This window comes from Telmatherina bonti (assembly GCF_933228915.1).
Source record: "Telmatherina bonti genome assembly, chromosome: 19".
Taxonomy (NCBI): Eukaryota; Metazoa; Chordata; class Actinopteri; order Atheriniformes; family Telmatherinidae; genus Telmatherina; species Telmatherina bonti.
This window is the reverse complement of record NC_136617.1, coordinates 26,653,445-26,672,800: the sequence shown is the minus strand read 5'-3', so window position 1 is coordinate 26,672,800 and position 19,356 is coordinate 26,653,445. Positions and strand designations below refer to the sequence as shown.

Below are 19,356 nucleotides of genomic sequence, written 5' to 3'. Positions count from 1 at the left end.
GTTTTCATTGACATATATTGATAGGAAATCCAGAAACACCTGTTTTGGAAGCAGCAACAAAAGTCATCATAAAGTTGCCTTTTGCAAACATTGGCTCTATAATTGCTTCAAGCTTTTAGGTTTAATTACAGCTGCATAAACACTTCCTATAATGGCAATGAGTTGTTCCTAGTTCTTTCTTTCAGTCTAGGAAGCACTTTCAGAAGCATTCAGAAGCGCTTGTGCTGGACATTGATATTAATTGACTGAAAGAACATTATATTTGTTTAATAGAATGTACACCTGCATAAAAGTTTGGAAACATTGTATATATGTGACAAATTTCTGACCTGTCAAATGACTTCTTCAGGAATCATGATGGAGGGATATTTATGAATGATATCTTTGATCTATGTCTCATATGTTCACTATGTTGATGTACTTTCAACTTTAACACATTTTCCCTAAAACTCCAATCAATCTCTACAATACATGCTAGTCCATGGTTATGGAGTTAAAAATAAATTAATCAGTTTATTCATTAATCTACTTTTTGAAATAAGACACTTGAGTTCTCTCTATCAAGGTAGCCATATAAAGCCACCAATATGGTGTGATATTAAGTCAGTCTGTTTGTAATATTTGAATAAGAATTTATACTTTAGCATTACTCAGAATTACTATATAAGGACAAAATTGCTAAAGCTTAAAAAATGTACTCACTCAGACTTTTTTAGATTATGGTATACACAATAATTCACAAACATTATTATTATTATTATTATTATTATTATTATTATTATTATTATTATTATTATTATTATTATTTCAGTCCTTTTTCAGTTCAGAGTGTAAATGATATCCACATAATTTCTTCTTTCGCTGCCGGTTTGTCTGCTTCTTTATTTATTACAAAGGCCTACGTCATCACGTTGACGGGTGATTCTCTAGTCGGCCAATGATTGGACGAACAAGGAACGTCGCTGTTCGCTGAAAGCGGAAGTTTTGGGTTGCTGTTGATATGGAACAATAAGCTTTGCTAATCTCTGTCTTTATTTCACTGTAACAACTTTGTTTTTCGCAGCCTAAATTCACAGGTGGGTCACATTTGTGCGCCTTTTTTGTCACAATGTGCTTGAGGTATTCATTAAGTACTATTTCTCCTATAACTGTGCCTTTTGTTTTGGTAATCAGAGAAACTAGCCACACGGCGCTAGCTACAGTTGTTAGCTTGTTAGCAGAGCAACCCCAGTTTTTTCTTCATGTCATGTTTTGGAAAATATGTTTATGTTTAATGACGAGCAGCCTATCCTATGTTTAGATATTAAATGTCGCGCGTAGGTTTAAAAATAAACCTAAATGAGTATTTGCTCATTTTAGTCATAGGAAGGTCTTCTAAAAAAACAATTATTTCTTCATAATGACTGCATTAATATTTGTGTGCTTAAGAATGTAGATTGACAAAAAGTCTATCCTTGTGTATAAGATATTATTGATTGCTGGTTTGGCTTATTATTTACATGTCAAATTTGGCACTATATTGTGTGTTTATGTTTATTGTCTGAAGTTTTTGTTTCTCTCCATAAGTCTCCTTGTCTGTCTCCTTTCCCTCACAGAGCCAAGTGAAAGTGTCAACATGGAGGTGCCTTGTTATCTGCCCAAACTGTTGTGCGAGCTCAATGAGCAGCGAAAACGGGACTTTTTCTGTGACTGCAGCATCCTTGTTGAAGGTCGTGTTTTCAAAGCCCATCGCAATGTGTTGTTTGCTGGCAGCGGCTATTTTAGGGCTCTTCTGGTTCACTACCTGCAGGTATGGATGCCAGTGCTTTTTAGGAAATGCAGGAAAAAAAACTTTTTAAAAAGTAAATCAAATAATTTACTTCATGTAAGTTCCTGATCCTGTCCAGAATTTATTCTATTTAAATACACCTTGGTAAAGTTATTGGAAAACATTTGGAGTATGATCATTCTCCAAGTTCAGTTTGGGTTCGACTTTGAGTTTTTAGCCATACCTTCAGTGCACAAATCAGAAATCAGTTGCTGAAAAAGGGAAAACCCTCATTCATCCAATCCCGAATGAAAAATAAACTCATATTTTGTGATTTATTTTAGTTAACCCATCACCTGAGCGATCTTTGCAGATCACAGCATGCAAGATTTGCATCTTTACCTTACTTATGTATGTTGCTAAGCTATTTCTCAATCTAAGTTTACTTATGATATAATAAGCAAACCATTTGTTTTCTTGCCATGACTGCCATGTCTTTTACCCCTTTCCCATCAAAGCAGTTCCAGGGCTGGTTTGAAGCCAACATCAAACTTTAAACCAGTTGGCCATCTGGCCTTTTGCCTTTGACCAACAAACAAACTGGTGCTAAAGTAAAATTAATTCTCTGCTTGTCGAGACCAAACTGTATTGAGTATGTTTTCAACTGAAGTCAACAGCATTTGCAACCAGGTTTTCAAAGTGTTCTGTGTTTTAATATCTGGAAACCCATTTACAAGTTCCGGCCAACATTTAGAAACCAAAGAGTTTTCAGAGACACAGACTGCTGTTTGTCACAGGACTTAGAAACTTTGATTTCAGGGAAATTGAGACAATCAAGTTGTTAAGGTAAACTGTGGTCTTATGTAAGAATGCAGAATAAATCAGAGGAAGCGTCAAACAAGATATTGGAACATGTATAAAGAGATGTATTGATGTGGCACTGTTGTGACTGCTTATGGAAAGTAGAAGCAAAACAGTTCTTTGAAGATTCTTTCGTCAAACCAGCTTCGGTCTGTCTCGAGCTTCAGCCCAGCACGAGTTCATATTGCTTGAACAGGGTTGTTCATGTTTTCTGTGTTAAAAGCTCAGAAAATGAACTTTAACCTTTGGTGAACTCTGCTGAGATCTCTGAATTTAGGCTAAAAATGAAAACATGATTTGGCTTACATTGTGGTTCTAAAACTTTCATTCGAGCGTTGTCTCACACTGTCTCAAACTTATGTTGTTGTTTTTTTTCAGGACAATGGGCAGCGCTACAGCACCGCCTCCTTGGACATTGTCACTGCTGATGCTTTCTCCATCATCCTGGACTTCCTCTACTCTGGCCGCTTGGCCCTGAACAGGAGCAATGTCATCGAGGTGATGTCAGCTGCCAGCTACCTCCAAATGACTGATCTGGTGAACTTCTGCAAAGACTACATCCGCTCATCTTTGGAAATTTGCAGCAAAGAGAAAGAACGGGACACGGAGAAAGAGAAACAGGCACAGGATGGAGCAGTGGGTCCTGCCGACAGTGGCACTCCCGCTGCAACCATCTCCAGTGATGCAGGAGTTCCAGAGACCCATTCACAAACTGCAGAGGCAGATAGAGGAACAGGTTTAGGTTCAGGACCTGCAACCTCCGCTAGAACCTCGCTTTCTGTTACAGTCACAACCCCTCCAGGGTCCAGCAGAGACATGGACAGTGCCTACTCTTCTAGGGAGGGGTTTGCATCTGGGAGTGAAGGACAAAAGGGACATATGGATCAAACTAATCTCTCATCTTCCTCATCCTCTGCTCTGACTCCAGAGTTGGTGAACCCTAAGATAGAGTATGATGCTGATGAGGAGCTGATGGAGTCCCCCGACTCCAAAGACCTTGCATCGTATACTGGACCCTCTCTGCATAATACCCATCATACTAGGTTACTAGCCACAAGTCCCTCCCCCTCTAACGAGCGCTCCCCCTCAGGATATAGCCCTTCCTTCAACACCAGGCAGCTTATGGAGATGTTGGCCAGAGGTGAAGGCCCCAGAGGCCCCAGCCCTTTGGGAGACAGAGCAGCTCCACGCTTTACCCAGGGATTGGGTAGTAGTGTAGGAGCAAGCAGAATGGATGAAAGTTTAAGCTTTGTGGGATCATCTATAATGGAAATCCAGTCTGACTGGCTTGGAGAAGAAACAGGTGATTACCAGGGTCATTCTGAACAAATCAAATAAATGAGCTTGGACAGCATTAGCACAGAAGATGGGACTGATCTGATATCGGGCACTGATAATATATCAACCGGGTATCAGACTGACTTCCCCGAGCCACCTCATTTGTCCAGCGTTTACAAAGGACAAACATTATTCAGTTTTAAGTTGACCAAAATGTTTTGATGCTGAATCAGTTTATTAACTATATTTGGATATATTGTTTTCCGGAAACATAAAAAAGCAAGATTGCAGTTTGTAATGTTGTACAGCAAAGTTTTCCAGGGTGAAAACGTATTCAGTGAATAAGGGACAAAAACATAGTGTACAGCATGCAGTTGAAGATGTGTAGGCTTCCTGCAGACAACAAAAAAACTGAAGGGATTATTCACAGAAGAGTTGCTCATCTTCATCATTTGGGCCAATCAGCTTCCAGGAAATTTCGGTGAAGTTCCACCAGCTAATATACCATAATTCTATGTGAAAATGAGACTCCTGCAACAAATGTGAAGGAAGATGTGATAATCTCCAACTGTGGTTGTTGTGCTCATCCGCTGCAGCTTGTTAAGCATGACGGGTTTATTTCAGAGAGCATCATTAGCGATGCTTTCACAAATGCATGTTCAACATTTGCAGCTAGCGCAGTCCGTTTGTAGGATCTTCAAAATTAACTAAAAGTTGTTGCAAACTGGCTCCGTGAATACAGTCCAGCCAGACTAAACAGTAGTTTCCATGACCTGAAGTCCTCATCAACACAGATGAACCCCTCATATCTGATACTGCAGACCGGAGTCCATCTGCAACACTGTCAAACTATCTAGTAAACCCATTTATTCACATACATCTTCCTTCCCTTTCATCGCATTCCCTGGAAGCATAAACATTAAGAAGACAGTTGTTACTGCTAAACTATAACTAAAGCCTTTGTTTTTGTTTATTACAAGGTTTCTTCTCATGAATTATTTTAGAAAGCATTTAAAAAAGATTAATTTTGTTTCTCTGATGTGAAGTTTACACATCACACATCACAATAACAATAAAAGCAATAATGACCGTAATCACAATATTGTACACATAAACCGATTCAGTATCAAAACATCCAAATCGGCAGATTTCCAATGACTGATATCAGATCAGAGCCCAAATAATCACTTTAATGAATCTTTAATTAAAACGTTAATTCAATCAATTGCAAATATAGAAAAAACTGAACTTGATTCAAGTTATCTATTTACAGTTGTCTTTCTTCCCCTGCAGGTGATGGCTTAGTGGTGCCAGTGAAACTCCACAAATGCCCTTTCTGCCCATACACCGCCAAGCAGAAGGGGATCATGAAGAGACACATACGTTGCCACACAGGAGAGAGACCGTTCCCCTGTCCCATGTGTGGCAAGAGGTTCACGCGGCAGGAGCACCTTCGCACTCATGCCCTTAGCGTAAGAACTCAGTTTAGCTGTCATCTGTGGAGTTTTGTTTTTTAACATTATGTGAACTTTGATTTGTCAGCCTACACACCAAATCTAAGTTCTTATACAGACATTTTATCATGTAATTTTTTTTTCTTGTCTCTTCATGTTAAACTTTGCTTACAAATCAGATACAACTTTTCTTTGTGTGACTCATGCCTAAATCTGGATAGCCAAACAAGAAAAATATCTGCAGTTTCAAAGAGTGTGTGTTTATCTTTAAGTTGTGGATGTAATATTTCAAAACTTCCAAGAAGGAAGTGTTATTTAGTTATAAAATGTCAGATTTGTTTATCTAAATGTCAGAAATAGATCTCTAAGTTACTTTCGGAGTTGCTGCAGTGATACTTGGATGTTCAAAGATTAATTTCTTGATTTTGTCTTTGTTTCCAGATGATTAACTTGTTTTTTACACATAGAATAAAGTAACAGACTAACCCTAGACCACTTTTAACTGTGATATATGGAGGAGCAAACCTCCATTTATCACATAAAAAAAAAATATATATAGGAGAGAATAAATAATTAAATGTCATTTTTTATACTTTTGATTAGTTTATCCAGTTATCCATCTGTTTTTAGCTTTATATTTAGTAGTACATTTATTTCCACAGTAATTTATTCATTATTTTTACACCTATATTTCTCTCTCTCACTCTCTCTCGATTTTTATTTCCACCTTTATTTATTTATGGAATTTTTATTTTTTTTTTTTACCTTTCAGCATTTCCACCTCTTCTAAAGCTCGCTTATATTTCTCTCCTCCATCGTGATGCAGATCAGTAATTAGCCATCTCTGTTTTAGTTGAGCTCTGTAAACTTATGAGTGAAGTCAGTGCAGTAAATCTTTTGGCGTCTTTGGTGTTTTTTTTTTTTTATCAACACTAATCCAAAAGTCTCATCAGAATGATTGTCATGTCCACTGCGTTGCCTTCTACAGGTCCACAGACACTACTGGCCAGTATCATGTAAGAGCTGCAGGCGAACCTTCACCGGATCAGACGTTTCACCAGGACTCAGGCGCTTTGGGATCTGCGACAGCTGCAACTGTGTGACCACCACTCATGATGACTCTGCTCCAGTTCACCCGTCCAGCCAACCTGAGCCCCTGGAGCGTTCAGAGGGGGGGACAGATTGGTCTAGTTTTATGGACGATGTGGACGAGGTGGAGGTTGGTCGAGTTGAGGACTTAGTGGAAAAACAGATGCTTGAAAGGCAACTAGCTGTCTGCACTGATGTAGGTCACACACTGTGAATTCAAAACCCACTTAAAAAACCCTTTATAACTGTTGCCATAATGTTAAATGATTACTGTAAGATGACTTATTTATTGACTTATTTGCATAGAATATTAATCACTCTTTCGGATTCTTGCCAATAATGTGTTCAGCTGATTTGCCTTTAAGCAGTAATGAGATTCAGCATGTGACTTGAAAAATTAACCAAAGTGATGAAAACCACATGTCTATGTGCTGTAAGTAAAGAGAATGTGCCTGCTAGTTGAATAGGATAGAGGAAGTAGATAATTACACGTGAGCACACAGATCACAGTTTGTACATAAAATAATAATAAAAAACGTTTCATTATTTGTAGTTTTTATTTTTTTTATTGTTTGTTTTTTATATTCACTTTTTTCTTTATTCCCTGGTAATCATGACTTAAACCTTGCAAAATACTTGAAGTTGCTGCCCCACGCTGTGGTTCTTCATGGAGCGGATTTGCCTGTGCTGCCCTCTAGCGGCGGAGATGGTGACGTGCTCTAAAATAGTCTCGCACAAATTAAATTTAATTCACAGAGAAATTACGTATCACAGGACATAAATGACTTCTCATGTAGATAATATGGCACTGCAGCTCTGGTTAATGTTTTTTGAGTACAAATATTTTGAGGTAAAAGAAACAAACATCCGCGTTCCTCGCAGTCAGCTGCAGTCACGTGATAGCCCATGTGATTTAAGTCATATGATGGGGAAATAATTTACCTGGAGAATAAAACCTGAGAGATGTAGCTGCCAGGAAGAGAAGTAAAAGAAAAAAGTAGGCACCAAATTTCCCGGACGGCTGAATGAATTTGAGGCGGATTGTCTTGTAAATAATGTTCGCCGCTTGTCTCTTCCTCGTCGCTTTTGCGTCGCAAACTGCGGCTCGCTTCACTCCGGACTGGAGCAGTTTGGACGCCAGGCCGCTGCCGTCGTGGTACGATGAAGCCAAGCTGGGGATTTTCATCCACTGGGGTGTGTTTTCTGTCCCGGGCTTTGGCAGCGAGTGGTTCTGGTGGCACTGGCAAGGCCAGCAGCCTCCAGACTCAAAGTGCGTCAGCTTCATGAACAAGAACTACCCACCTGGGTTCAGCTACCCGGAGTTTGCGCCTCACTTTCACGCGCAGTTTTTTAACCCAGAAGAGTGGGCTGATATTCTCAAAGCCTCTGGTGCAAAGTGAGATGTCATTTCTAAAGCTGCATGGTTTATTACATCTGCACAAGCAGAAATGGTGGGACAAAACAAAACTCTTTTACTATGTTCCCTGCAGATATGTTGTCTTAACAGCCAAGCATCACGAGGGCTTCACCAACTGGGCGTCTCCAAACTCTTGGAACTGGAATTCTGTGGATACTGGTCCTCACAGGGACCTGGTGGGAGATCTGGGAGAAGCTGTACGCAACAGGTGCTTCCACAGCGTTTGTTGTTGGCGACTATGAGCTGTTTTTTTTTTTTTTTTTTTTTAATTTTTTTTTTTTTTTTTCCAGGCTCTGAAATATAGAGAAAACACTCAGAGGCACATGTGTTGCATGAAGGACTTTATGTAATTGCAGAAAATCAAAGAATTTTTCATATGGGCAAACGGCTTATCAGTGTGTTTTGGCATACCAATATGACAAAACAAAACAAAAAACACTAAAAGGTGCTGAGTTAGGCCCTGGCACATGTGCTTTTCAGTTGCAAACTGGAGAACACGGTTTACAAAATGTCCTTTAATGTTTCAGTCAGGTGGTACTGTGTGTGTGTGTGTGTCTTTATGCAACAATTTATTGTGTGTGCAAACAGGCTTCAGGGTGAAACTGAGGAATTGTGAATGTTGGATTGTTGAAGGAAAGCAGATTAATTCACTGCAGCATTGAGCTTGCTTACCTTCAAGCTCATTTGTTGTCAAGGAAAAGTTTTAAATGAACAAATGCAAATTATTCTGGATTGCTGAAAGCTAGTGTGTATAGTTGCTTTTTGGTAGATGCAAGCAGTGAACTGCTTCTAGTGTATCAAACCATTCAGGATAAAGCCTTTTTCTCTAGTTTTATAGTCTCTCTGCTGGGATTGTCTTCATGATTTCAGAATGGTTCTGTTGTATCTTTCTGTGTTTAGGTCTTTGCACTATGGACTCTACAACTCCTTGTATGAGTGGTTCCACCCTTTCTATCTAAATGACAAGAAGAATGGATTCAAAACACAAGATTTCGTGATGCACAAGCTGCTTCCGGAGCTTTACAACATGGTGGTGAGGTATGTAATATGCACGCTACCGAGCTTGCTTCTTCTTGTCTCAACATTTATAGCATTGTTTATTGAACCTTTTGCTTTGCAGGTACCGCCCTGAAGTGATCTGGTCTGATGGGGATTGGGAAGCGCCTGACACCTACTGGAACTCCACCCAGTTCCTGGCCTGGCTCTATAATGACAGCCCTGTAAAAGTTAGTGTGTTTATGACGACAAAGTAACGTATATCAGTGTTAGCATGATTGCTTTGCACATCTGCCATATTCCTCCCTGTTTTAGGACACAGTTGTGACCAACGACCGATGGGGATCTGGCTGTGCTTGCAAACATGGTGGCTACTATAACTGCCAAGACAAGTACACGCCAGGCCAGCTGCCCAAGCACAAGTGGGAGAAATGCACGTCTGTGGACACATTTTCTTGGGGTTACCGTCGAAACATGAAGCTCGAAGAACTGATGGATTTGCCCACAATCATTCACGTGAGGATACAAAATGTTTTCTAATTGATTACCAGATCATAAAATACTTAAACTGTTCACTTTTGTTATTGAGTTTCACATGTTTAAGATATTCATTTCTGCTTCTGTGAATAGATGCACGTAGAAAAGTCTGAAAAATCTTTCTGTTTACTGCAGGATCTGGTGAGCACCGTGGCTCTGGGCGGAAACTACCTTCTCAACGTGGGTCCCACAGCCGATGGGATGATCCCCGCTGTGTTTGAGGAGAGGCTCAGGGGTGTTGGAGCTTGGATTGAGATCAATGGTGAGGCCATCTATGCCTCCAAGCCTTGGAGGAGTCAAATGGAAAACAGCACTGTACCTGTCTGGTAAGAAACGCGATACCTGAGCCCTCATCATCTGTTTTTTGTCTCTTGGCGTTGAGTGGTAGCTGCACTGATTGTGCTTTGTAGAATTGTTTTTTGTTTTAAACTTGCATGCTTCTTATTGTTTTTTCACTTCTTTTGGAAAAACACAAACTTTTGTATAATTTTAAATTGTTCTTGTTGTTCTAAAATGTCTAAAACTTTCTTAAATTGAGAAATCTGATGAAGCACAAACCTTGGGTTTCAGTCAAGCGGCAACCTCCGGTAGTTAAAAGTGTAGCCTATGCGGAAGTGCATAAAACTGCAGTTACCCCTTCATCCACTAGGGGCTGGCAGCAAAACAGAGCAAATCCCCATAGACTCCCATGTAAAAAAGACCAACTTCACGGCAGAAATAAACATGTTTACAGCCTGGTTCAAAAATCCATTTTCAGTTAACAGGTCAGGTTTACCTTCATGACAACTGTGGGGGGAGTGAATTTTTTTCTAACTCGCCCGTTTAAAAGTAATTTAATCTCCGAGTTCGGCATATTTAGGGGCGTGTCCTTTTGATTGACAGGTACCAATCTCCGGCTTCAAGTCAGAAGAATGTAGAACAACCACGGTTTTTAGCCGGCTAATAACGTGACCTTCTTTAGCCCGCTTACCTCCGTAAGCTGGTTAGCTGCTGTCTCCAAGTTAGCTCGGTTAGCTTTTAGCAACAGAAAGCTCGGAGTTTGCTCGATGTCAATCATCCGTCATGACGCTCACGGCTGCCCTCTCAGCTCCACCTCTTTGCCCATATTTGTATTTTCCGGACAAGACGCCGCACATGACGCTGCCAACATGGCGACGGTAGAAACCGCCCACCGAGTTTCAATTCAGCTCTTCAGAAACCTACGGGTGACGTCACAGAGGCTACGTCCATCTCTTTATATACAGTCTATGGTTTCAGTTGAGGTTGTGCTGTTCCAGTGGTTTCTCCTTGTACATTAAATTTAGTTTTTTTTTTTTTTTTTAAGATTTGTTGGGACTAATATCCGTAGCTAGATAAAAATAAAACTAAAATGACATAAATTCTACACATATTCAAGTGGAAAACAAAGAGGATATGTGGCAAGCGTTAAACAGAGGAAATTTAAAATGTTTTTTTCTAAACGCTCCAATATGATATATGAGGTCATTAGCAGACAAACTGGAGGTTCTTCGTGCATGTTGGGCAGAGGTGTATAATGTAGGTGCCATAAAGTAAAAGTCTTGTACTGCAGCTGTTCCAACAAGTCACTAAACCAGCTAAATTTAGTTATCTCAGCTCTGCTGCGAGGTAGATGAGCCTGTTAGAAACACACTTGTCTAAATGCACAGGTAGATCCATAAACATGGCAGGACTTGTACTTTAGTGCACCTGGATTATACACATCTGATGCTCAGGAAGGGGGATTGGATCAAAGTCAAAATTCAGTGTAATCTGTTGGTTTTCCTTAACTAGGCTGTTATAAACTGGCTTGAGTTAATGTCTGTAAAGTGCACTGGGATTGTTGTGAAGTGGTGTAAACCAAATAAAGCTGAATGGACAAGTTTGAAGCACTAACAAGGACAAAGAAGGAATACAGAGAAAGCAGTGTTCTGTATTTCACTGAGAAATGGCTGTAGGGGCAGGAAGCTAAAAGGAGGAAGAGTTTAAGTGTTTTTCAGCTTATGGTGAAGAAAATATCTGCAAATGAGACATTAAACTGTTAGCGGGGAGTTATTTTCCTCATGTTATCTTGCAATAATCAAGCTCAAGAAGTCTGGTTCTGTGTCGGGCTGATCGAGAACTGCTGCACAGATGGCACTTCTTACACCCTCTAACACAATGAGGAAATAGTGTGTTCAGTCAGAGGCTTCTTCAAGCACGGTAAGACAGAAAGCTACTGGAAGTCATTCCTGCCACAGCTATCCCCATCAGGAACTATATGACTGACAATTATTTCTGAAGAAAGAATAAGAAAAAGTACCACAACATTATGATTTCCACTCAGGGAATTAATGGAGTATTTTTCTTTAATTCCATTTCAAACACCTCAAACTCACCTCTATGGACACCAACTAATAAGGAGTCCACTTCTGCAAGAGCACAGAAAATGTCACCTATTCGTTAAGATAATCTGTAAAGAAGAAAGGAATTAAGATTTCTGAACAATTGCTTCACTTCATCACTTGAAACAAACCACAAAATCTGTCTTAACCAAAGCTTAGCGCTTCTGGTCCAGGGTGTTAAACTTCAAGTGTAGCTTCCATACATCTCAGGCCTGACAGTGCATCAAATAGGCTTTGTAGATAAACTAAAACAGTATATAGGTCATGTTACATTTCCATGGTAACCATGGTTTTAGACAGAATGAGTTTTTAAGATTTATATTGTTTTGATGAACAAGTATAAAATTCCAGTTTTATTCTTCTGATTTAACTAGCTGTTCACAACATTTCTCAATTTTCATAATTGCTACAAACGTGTTTTTTTCCTTTCCATTCATGGAGCCTGCTCCTCCTTCTGAGGGAAGTGTCAGGTGATTAATGGATTTTGCCTATTGTCATATAAATCCACACAGAGCCTGATGAAGAAAACACGGTTAAGCAAAGAAACATCAAAACCAGACACAGCAGAACCTGTTAGTCAGAGTTCAACTTGCAAAGTAAGCAATGCTTAGTGATGCAGAATTTATGCAGTTTTGTTCTACATTGTTCCAGGTATACATCTAAAGGTGCCGATGTCTATGCCATACTGACGGCACAACCCCCAAAACCCACGCTGCAACTTCTGATGCCCAAAACATCAGCTGCCACGAAGGTAAAGAGCGTCACAGGAGGGACAACAGTTCAGTTTTGCTTGGACTGTGGGAGTGAAATGTGATATTTACAAAAAAAAAATCACTATTTTTTTCTCCCAACCAGGTGACTCTGCTTGGGAATCCTTCACCTTTACCCTGGGGTCCTCTGAACCCTGGAGCTGGCCTCTCTATCCTTATGCCGGAGCTGCCTTATAGTCCGGGTCAAGCATGGACACTCAAACTGGAGGGTGTCCAGTGAGTTTTAAATTCCCCAAGCGTTGAAATTTTATGCTTGGAATTTAGTAAACTCAGGTTTTATCTTGTTTTGTTTTTGAAATCATGGGATAATATGAAGGGAATATTTAATGGGATGGCATTTTTGACAGAATGGGACGCTCCACTTCAGTGATTTCTGTGTCTAAGGACTAAATGCTTCCTGCATTTTATTCTGAATGAATGGAATCTGTTGTTCAGCTTGTTTTTGCCTGAAAATGAAAAGATCACCTAAATAAAAAGACACTTTTTTTTTTTTTTTAACTTTTTATATTGGAATAAAATATATTTTGATTTCTTGCCTTTATAATTGTCGTTTTAATATTGGAAAATCTATTTCTCATCTTGCGTGACATTTAGAAACCTCAAGTGCTTTTTGCATGGGTAAATGATTTGGTGTTTTAGACTCAACAGTGCGATCACATGATGAAGAAGATACCATGAGTGCTACAACATGACTGCTCTGATGTTCTATGCAGCACTTGTTGGCATGTGCAACGACCTCCCCACCATGTCTCTGAAGGTCATTTCTCATTCATCTGTTACTCTTTTATATAATTTTTATTTGCTACTCTGTATTACTGCAACCTGCTACTATTACCCTGAGGTTACGGCTGCATGTTTTTAAATCTCAACTGGATGCCTTTATAATTAGCAGTTGCTGTAATATGAATGGACAAAAATATCAAACCCTCAACATGTCACTGCTTAAACTGTTCTGATTTCACAGCGCCCCAAGGGATTGTGCATTCGACTCAAAATGGAAGCACTAAATAGTTCCTCTCTCTCCTGTAACATTTCTAATAGGTGCTCTGGATTTGCATTATAAATTCAAGTAGTGAGAGGTATGCACGAAGAATGCAAATTAGTTTTAAAAAGTGCTTCTTTTTGACCGCTGCATTGCATTTATAGACGAAATGATCAAAGGTTAGTACATCAATACAGCAACGAAGTTCATAAATATAGAAATTTACCTCTTTAGTCTGAAAAGTCACAATGTCCAAAAGGATTTGTGCAAATATAGTTTCTCTTAATTATATTTCTATCCAGCAGTTATTTGGAGGAATTAGCAACACCACCCTCCTACCTGCTCTCTCACTGTTAACACATTGGTTAAAAATGAGACTTTGCTGTGTTTTAGGTTGAGGGTTATTTCTTATTCAAATCTAAGAGTTGAAATGAAAAGCTTGTGAAAAAGCTTTTGGGCATATTTGGGTGATCAAAGTCACTGCCAACTGAAAACAACATAAAAAAAAAAAAAGGGTCTTTGGGTGCCTCGTGTCTAGAACATGTAAATCAGTGAGCTATTCAAAGTAAAAATATTCTGTTTTCCCAACTTTATCTCCTTCCAACTTCAACTTTAAATTCTTCTGCCTTGCTAATAACTATGTCCCCACTGGCATTCACACTCACTTTTACTAAGTAGACCTTGCTCGTACCAGGCTGGACTCCATTTTGCCTTCAGCACTGCCTTTATTATCCGTGACATAAATTTAACAAGGTGTTGGAAACATTCTCCATGTTTACATGAAGGCATCACAGCTGCTGCATATTTGTCAGCTGCACATCCACAAAGAAACGCCTGTTCCACCACACACACCAAAGGCGCTTTGCTGATTTGAGATCTGGTGAATGTGGAGGCTACTGGAGAACAGTGCCATGTTCAAAAGTTTCAGATGATTTCATCTTTGTGACAGTGTCATCATACTGGACGTAACCATCAGAAGATGCTACACTGTGGTCATAAAAGGATGGACAGGAGTTGAAATGATGCTTAGTTGGTACTAAGGGGCCTCAAATGTTTATACAATCCTAGATGGATCCATGCTTTTATGTTATTTCCACTTAATTCTGACCATCTGACAGTCCAACTATGGTAAACCTGCATGAATTATAGCCTCACTTCCCAGTTCTTAGCTGCTGTGAGTGACACTGTGTGGTCTTTTGCTGCTTCAGGGTTCAACATTTTGTGCTTTCAGAGATGTATTCTGAAACCTTTGGTTCTAACCAGTGGTTATATATATTTGGGTTCCTGTTGTCCTTCTTTTTATTCTTACTAGCACCAACAATCACGCCATGTTCAATGTACCTTTAATCCTTTTTATTTCCTATTCAGATGCTTGGTTTGAACTTAAGCAAATCACCAACGCAATGCATTAAATTGCAGCCATGTGATTGGCAGATTAGCTATTTGTGTTAAGAAGCAATTGAACAGGTGAATTAAACCTAAAAATGTAATTTTGTTGTCCACTTCAGAAAGACAAAAACTAATGACATACCAGAAGAAATATTCTGGAAATAAAGTTTGGATTTAACTTCACATTTGTATTCTTTTATATCATTAAACTAATTCAGTCATATTTAATAAAAATAATAAAAAAAAGGAAAATATTGGATAATTGATATATAACCGATAATTTATAACCAATTCATTGCTCAAAACATTTCAATAAGTCAAAGAACTAACACACAATAAAGACACAAGAGACACAGCACCACCCTCATTTCACTCGCTAAAATAGCTTTATAATAATGATATTAATAGTAATAATATAAGCCATTAGAAAATGTTTAGACAACGTTGACAGTGTTACATTCTGTGTTGGGGTAAACCACGTCACAGTGTGCCATCTCTCTGGGCTTCAGCGCTATCAGACGTGCTCCTTTTGACACATCCTTAGATAGATCCATTAAACATACAAGATCAAGAAATAAACCTTTTTTATGTACAAAATGAGAAACGTAACCATGATTTACACCTCGCAGTTTTCTCCACTGATGTCTGGCATGTATTTAGACCACACTTCTCCTGGTGACCACTGGTGCTCTCATGCATTTTGTGTATCTGGTGGCTTTATGGAAGTTTCTATCACATGGTGACTCTATTGCTATGCTCTGGTCAATTCTTTTAACAGGAGAGAGAGAAAAAAAACCCAAACCAATAGTGTTTGTATGTACAATATGCTGTCTTGGCACTGAGTTGAAAGTGTATAAAACAAGTAAACTCATAAGTAAAACAGAGCTTCCCATAACAAACCTGTGTGATTAAAAATCAAGAGATGAAGGAGGAGGAGTGAAAGCGCAGAATGAAGGGCCATGTCATCCTTGCTACATTGAAGAACAGAATAAAGACGTGGAAGTGTCTGTATTGGTTTGATTTCCTCCTCAGGCAGCAGTTCAGAGTGGGGAAAAAGCACATGGAGAGGGAGGATCTGATCATTTTGGATCTTCCATTTTACAAAACTTACTTTCCTCTTTCCCCCTCGTATTGAATGTGCATCATTGATCCCAGAGAAAAATGTCTTCCCAGAGTTAGTATCAATCTGCTTTTCTTCTACTCCTTCTCCTTAGTAGCAGCAATTTATTTAACTCCTCATTGATTAATCTATATATATATATATATATATATATTTTTTTTTTTGTTACTGTACACAGGACTTGCCCTTGAATAGCCTACAGAACAATGTTTACCCATAGCTATAACTGACAACACCATTTTGATAATGAAAGTAATGGCAATAATTAATCCTTTAGATGACAATAATCATACTTATAATAATCATATTTGTAATAGCAATATATGTAATATTGACAAGAGCAATGTCCATTTGTAACAGGTATTTACATTTTTGGGAACATGGCGGTGGCAGGGTGAGTTTATATATATTTCTACTTTTTTTTTTTTTTGTGTTAATTACACAGTAATTGTTCAGTTGCCTCTTTCTCTCTTGATTAGCTGTGTGTGTATCCCATGAAGCCACAAAGTGTAAATGCACACATACACACAAACAGGATAACACCTCAGTACTAAAGGCACATTGGAGTTTCAGTTTAACATCTGCTTGGAGTTTGAGCTGCTCTGGAGCCGGAAAGGGAGCATTTTAAGGATGTTTGGCCAAAGTATAAACTAAAACAATAGTGATTTAATTCTCTGTTCCTTACATCAGACAGATGCTAATTATTCTCAGTGGTTGTCATCCACAGACACTAGGCATATACACTGAGTAATTGCCTCTCTGTTAATGGTGTAGTCTGCCATTAATGCGCTAATTCAAAGCCTTACTTACTCACAGGGGAGATGATGCTCATATGCAGTCCTGCACAATGCTCTGTAATTGATATGAGGCCAATTAAGCAGGTTCCCATATATGATTCAAATCTTAAACACATTTCAGGGCCATAATTTTCCATTTGGGTGTTTTTATGGCACCTCAATGGACACTAGGGTTTGCTCTGTTATCTAAAAAATATGTAGAAGGTGGAGTGAGGATGTAGCTTAATGAGCCGAAGTAGTTATGTGGAAATAGTTTCTAAAATATAGTTTAAAAATGATAGCTATACTCATTTAGATCTGTTTATGTTAATATAGTTACAGTCCCATAGCTTACTGTAGCTACCATGTGTGCAAGTTACCGCTAATGCAGTGCTAATGCTACTGTTGCTAATCAACAAAAATCACTAAAATGCTGCTGCTGATGATACCCAGTGAAATAACTGTATTTTTGACAGTAAATCTGTTTTAAATATAGAAATAAAAGAACAAGGATACTAAAGGCCTAAAGCTGTTTGTGTTTAGCATGAACTAGCTGCTTAACTGCCCCAACAGTAGAAAGAGCTAGCTTTATCCTCCAGAGCAGCTCTACCTCACAGGCATGTAAACTTAAAACTCAAATCTGCTGCTGCTACACTTCCCCCCTGCTCAGGTTGGTTGCAGATGCACACAGCACAAACAATTTGGCTACAATTAAGCTGCTGCCTCTGCCACCATGTGCACTCAGAAAAATGGTTATCAGTGAATCTGGGCTCAAATGGTGGGTGAGTTTTCTCTTCACTCAGGGAATATAAACAACATTCCTGCAGTACTGATTTGGAGCTGAATTTTCAGGATCTTGTCATGGTCCTAAGAGAATCCCCTGAGCACAGAGGCCTGGGTTAGGTTAGGAGACACTGCTGCTTAGAAAACTGAGGTACTCAGAGTTGACTTGTCTGGCTGTCCACACATGGGGTTTCTGCACTTCCACAAAATAGCAGAAAGTATTGAGATAGTAGTCTGTCCGATGATTTGATGAGTGTTCAGGGTTTAGACTGTGTCAATGCATGACAATAGTTCGGTTTACTGAACAGAAAAACCATGGAACTCACAACCACAAAAACTGTGTTTGCAGCGGACCTGTTTCAAGGCAAGGTGGCTGACTGACACCTCAACTTGTGGAACAAAGTATAGAGGAGAAAGTCAGCAAAAAGGAAATAGTTGTTGTTGCTACTGTTGATAGATGTCCAACAGAAGTCTCTGATTCCTGGAGTCTCTTTAGACCATCTTGTAATGGAAAGACCTTGCCATCCCCACAAATGTAGGACTGAGGATTGTAAGGGTGGAGTCAAGAGTCCTTCACAGTGGCTTAACAGTATTAAAGCAGTACTTTGTGCTTTGTTTGATGAGGGCTGTGTCAAACACCACTGAGACGTTGTAAAGTTTGTAGGTAAGAGAGCAGAAGAAGAGGTGATGAGATTAAAGGCTGTTCTACTACCCACACTGCTGCAAATACGCAGTTGCCCCCAACTTTTCCCATAGTTGGGGCTGCTTGTTTTAACAAGGAGGCTGTTGTATTGATCGCAGAGGGCCAACACAAAACATCGGTTGCTGTTTCCAAGTATCTTATTGTCTCTAAAAGGATAAAACTGTTGTACAAACAAGCGACTCAATGTAATAACTGCACTGCAAAATCCTGTCAATTTTTTTTTTCAATCACACACAAAAAAGATTCATCATCTAGAAAATTTGCTTCCCTTGTATCGGTCGAAAACGAGAGTCTGCTAAAATTTTCAAAGGAGGCTGTCACAAAACATGCAGTATTAACAACAAATGTGCCAGTTTTGTGTGTGTGTGTGTGTGTGTGTGTGTGTGTGTGTGTGTGTGTGTGTGTGTGTGTGTTGCAAGTGAATGCTAGGGAGATAAAGAATATCAATACAATAAAAAGATTTTCTTTAACAATATTTCCTGTGGATTTCATATTTTTCTATTTACAAATCTTTTTATATATTCATAGTGTAAACTGTGTTAAAAGGAAACCTCCACATATAGCTGGTTAGGCACATGTAGTTGGTTCTAAAGAGCAAATCCAGGGAGGGGATACAGCAGTACATGTTGTGAGAACCACAGACAGATAATATAATAGGCCTAAGAAGGATCATACTTGGCAAATAATGGTTTTTTGCCAGTTATACCCTGTGAACCTGACACACAATTTCAAGATTAATAATAAATGTTTGAAATTCTTTTTCCACATGTACTGAGTCTGGATATGCCACACAGCTTTAGTATAACACAATGCTATAATCTATCAATAATACTGCAGTATTTCACATTTGATATATAATTTTTGTACATATACTGTACTCAATAATCTCTACTTATCTAGAAATGTAGATTATATTATAAAATATACATCTCCCATTAAAATATCCCATTTGGCCAACACATTCCATCCCCAAAACTATAAAAAAAAAAAAAGATAAATAAATAAAGGAAAAAGGTCATGCCTAAAAATTCAAATATCATGTGTTTTCTCTCTACATACTGGCAGATATGGAC

The 19,356-nt window shown here is 38.9% G+C and overlaps 2 protein-coding genes across 2 annotated transcripts; both read left to right on the top strand.

The window, feature by feature from the left end:
• Positions 1 to 999: 999 nt before the first annotated feature.
• Positions 1,000 to 6,855, top strand: zbtb8b (zinc finger and BTB domain containing 8B). Its single transcript, XM_079258450.1, has 5 exons — positions 1,000 to 1,076; positions 1,596 to 1,789; positions 2,987 to 3,911; positions 5,180 to 5,358; positions 6,329 to 6,855. Exons 2-5 carry the CDS (start codon positions 1,616 to 1,618, stop codon positions 6,641 to 6,643), a joined length of 1,593 nt encoding a protein of 530 aa, XP_079114576.1. The 5' UTR covers positions 1,000 to 1,076; positions 1,596 to 1,615; the 3' UTR covers positions 6,644 to 6,855.
• A 512-nt stretch (positions 6,856 to 7,367) lies between these two features.
• LOC306769847 (tissue alpha-L-fucosidase-like) lies at positions 7,368 to 13,003 on the top strand. The gene is made up of 8 exons (XM_079258584.1): positions 7,368 to 7,825; positions 7,920 to 8,054; positions 8,747 to 8,884; positions 8,967 to 9,072; positions 9,158 to 9,358; positions 9,515 to 9,705; positions 12,412 to 12,511; positions 12,616 to 13,003. The coding sequence occupies exons 1-8, from the start codon at positions 7,485 to 7,487 to the stop codon at positions 12,748 to 12,750; spliced, it is 1,347 nt and encodes a 448-aa protein (XP_079114710.1). The 5' UTR covers positions 7,368 to 7,484; the 3' UTR covers positions 12,751 to 13,003.
• The last annotated feature ends 6,353 nt before the right edge of the window (positions 13,004 to 19,356 follow it).

Bases quoted from the DNA above. Each gene is read 5' to 3' on its own strand.
- zbtb8b (XM_079258450.1), top strand. From the start codon at position 1,616: ATGGAGGTGCCTTGTTATCTGCCCAAACTGTTGTGCGAGCTCAATGAG. The intron at 1,790-2,986 runs GTATGGATGCCA...GTTTTTTTTCAG, and splicing joins TTCTGGTTCACTACCTGCAG to GACAATGGGCAGCGCTACAG. The intron at 3,912-5,179 runs GTGATTACCAGG...CTTCCCCTGCAG, and splicing joins CTGGCTTGGAGAAGAAACAG to GTGATGGCTTAGTGGTGCCA.
- LOC306769847 (XM_079258584.1), top strand. From the start codon at position 7,485: ATGTTCGCCGCTTGTCTCTTCCTCGTCGCTTTTGCGTCGCAAACTGCG. The intron at 9,073-9,157 runs GTTAGTGTGTTT...TCCCTGTTTTAG, and splicing joins ATAATGACAGCCCTGTAAAA to GACACAGTTGTGACCAACGA. The intron at 12,512-12,615 runs GTAAAGAGCGTC...TCTCCCAACCAG, and splicing joins AAACATCAGCTGCCACGAAG to GTGACTCTGCTTGGGAATCC.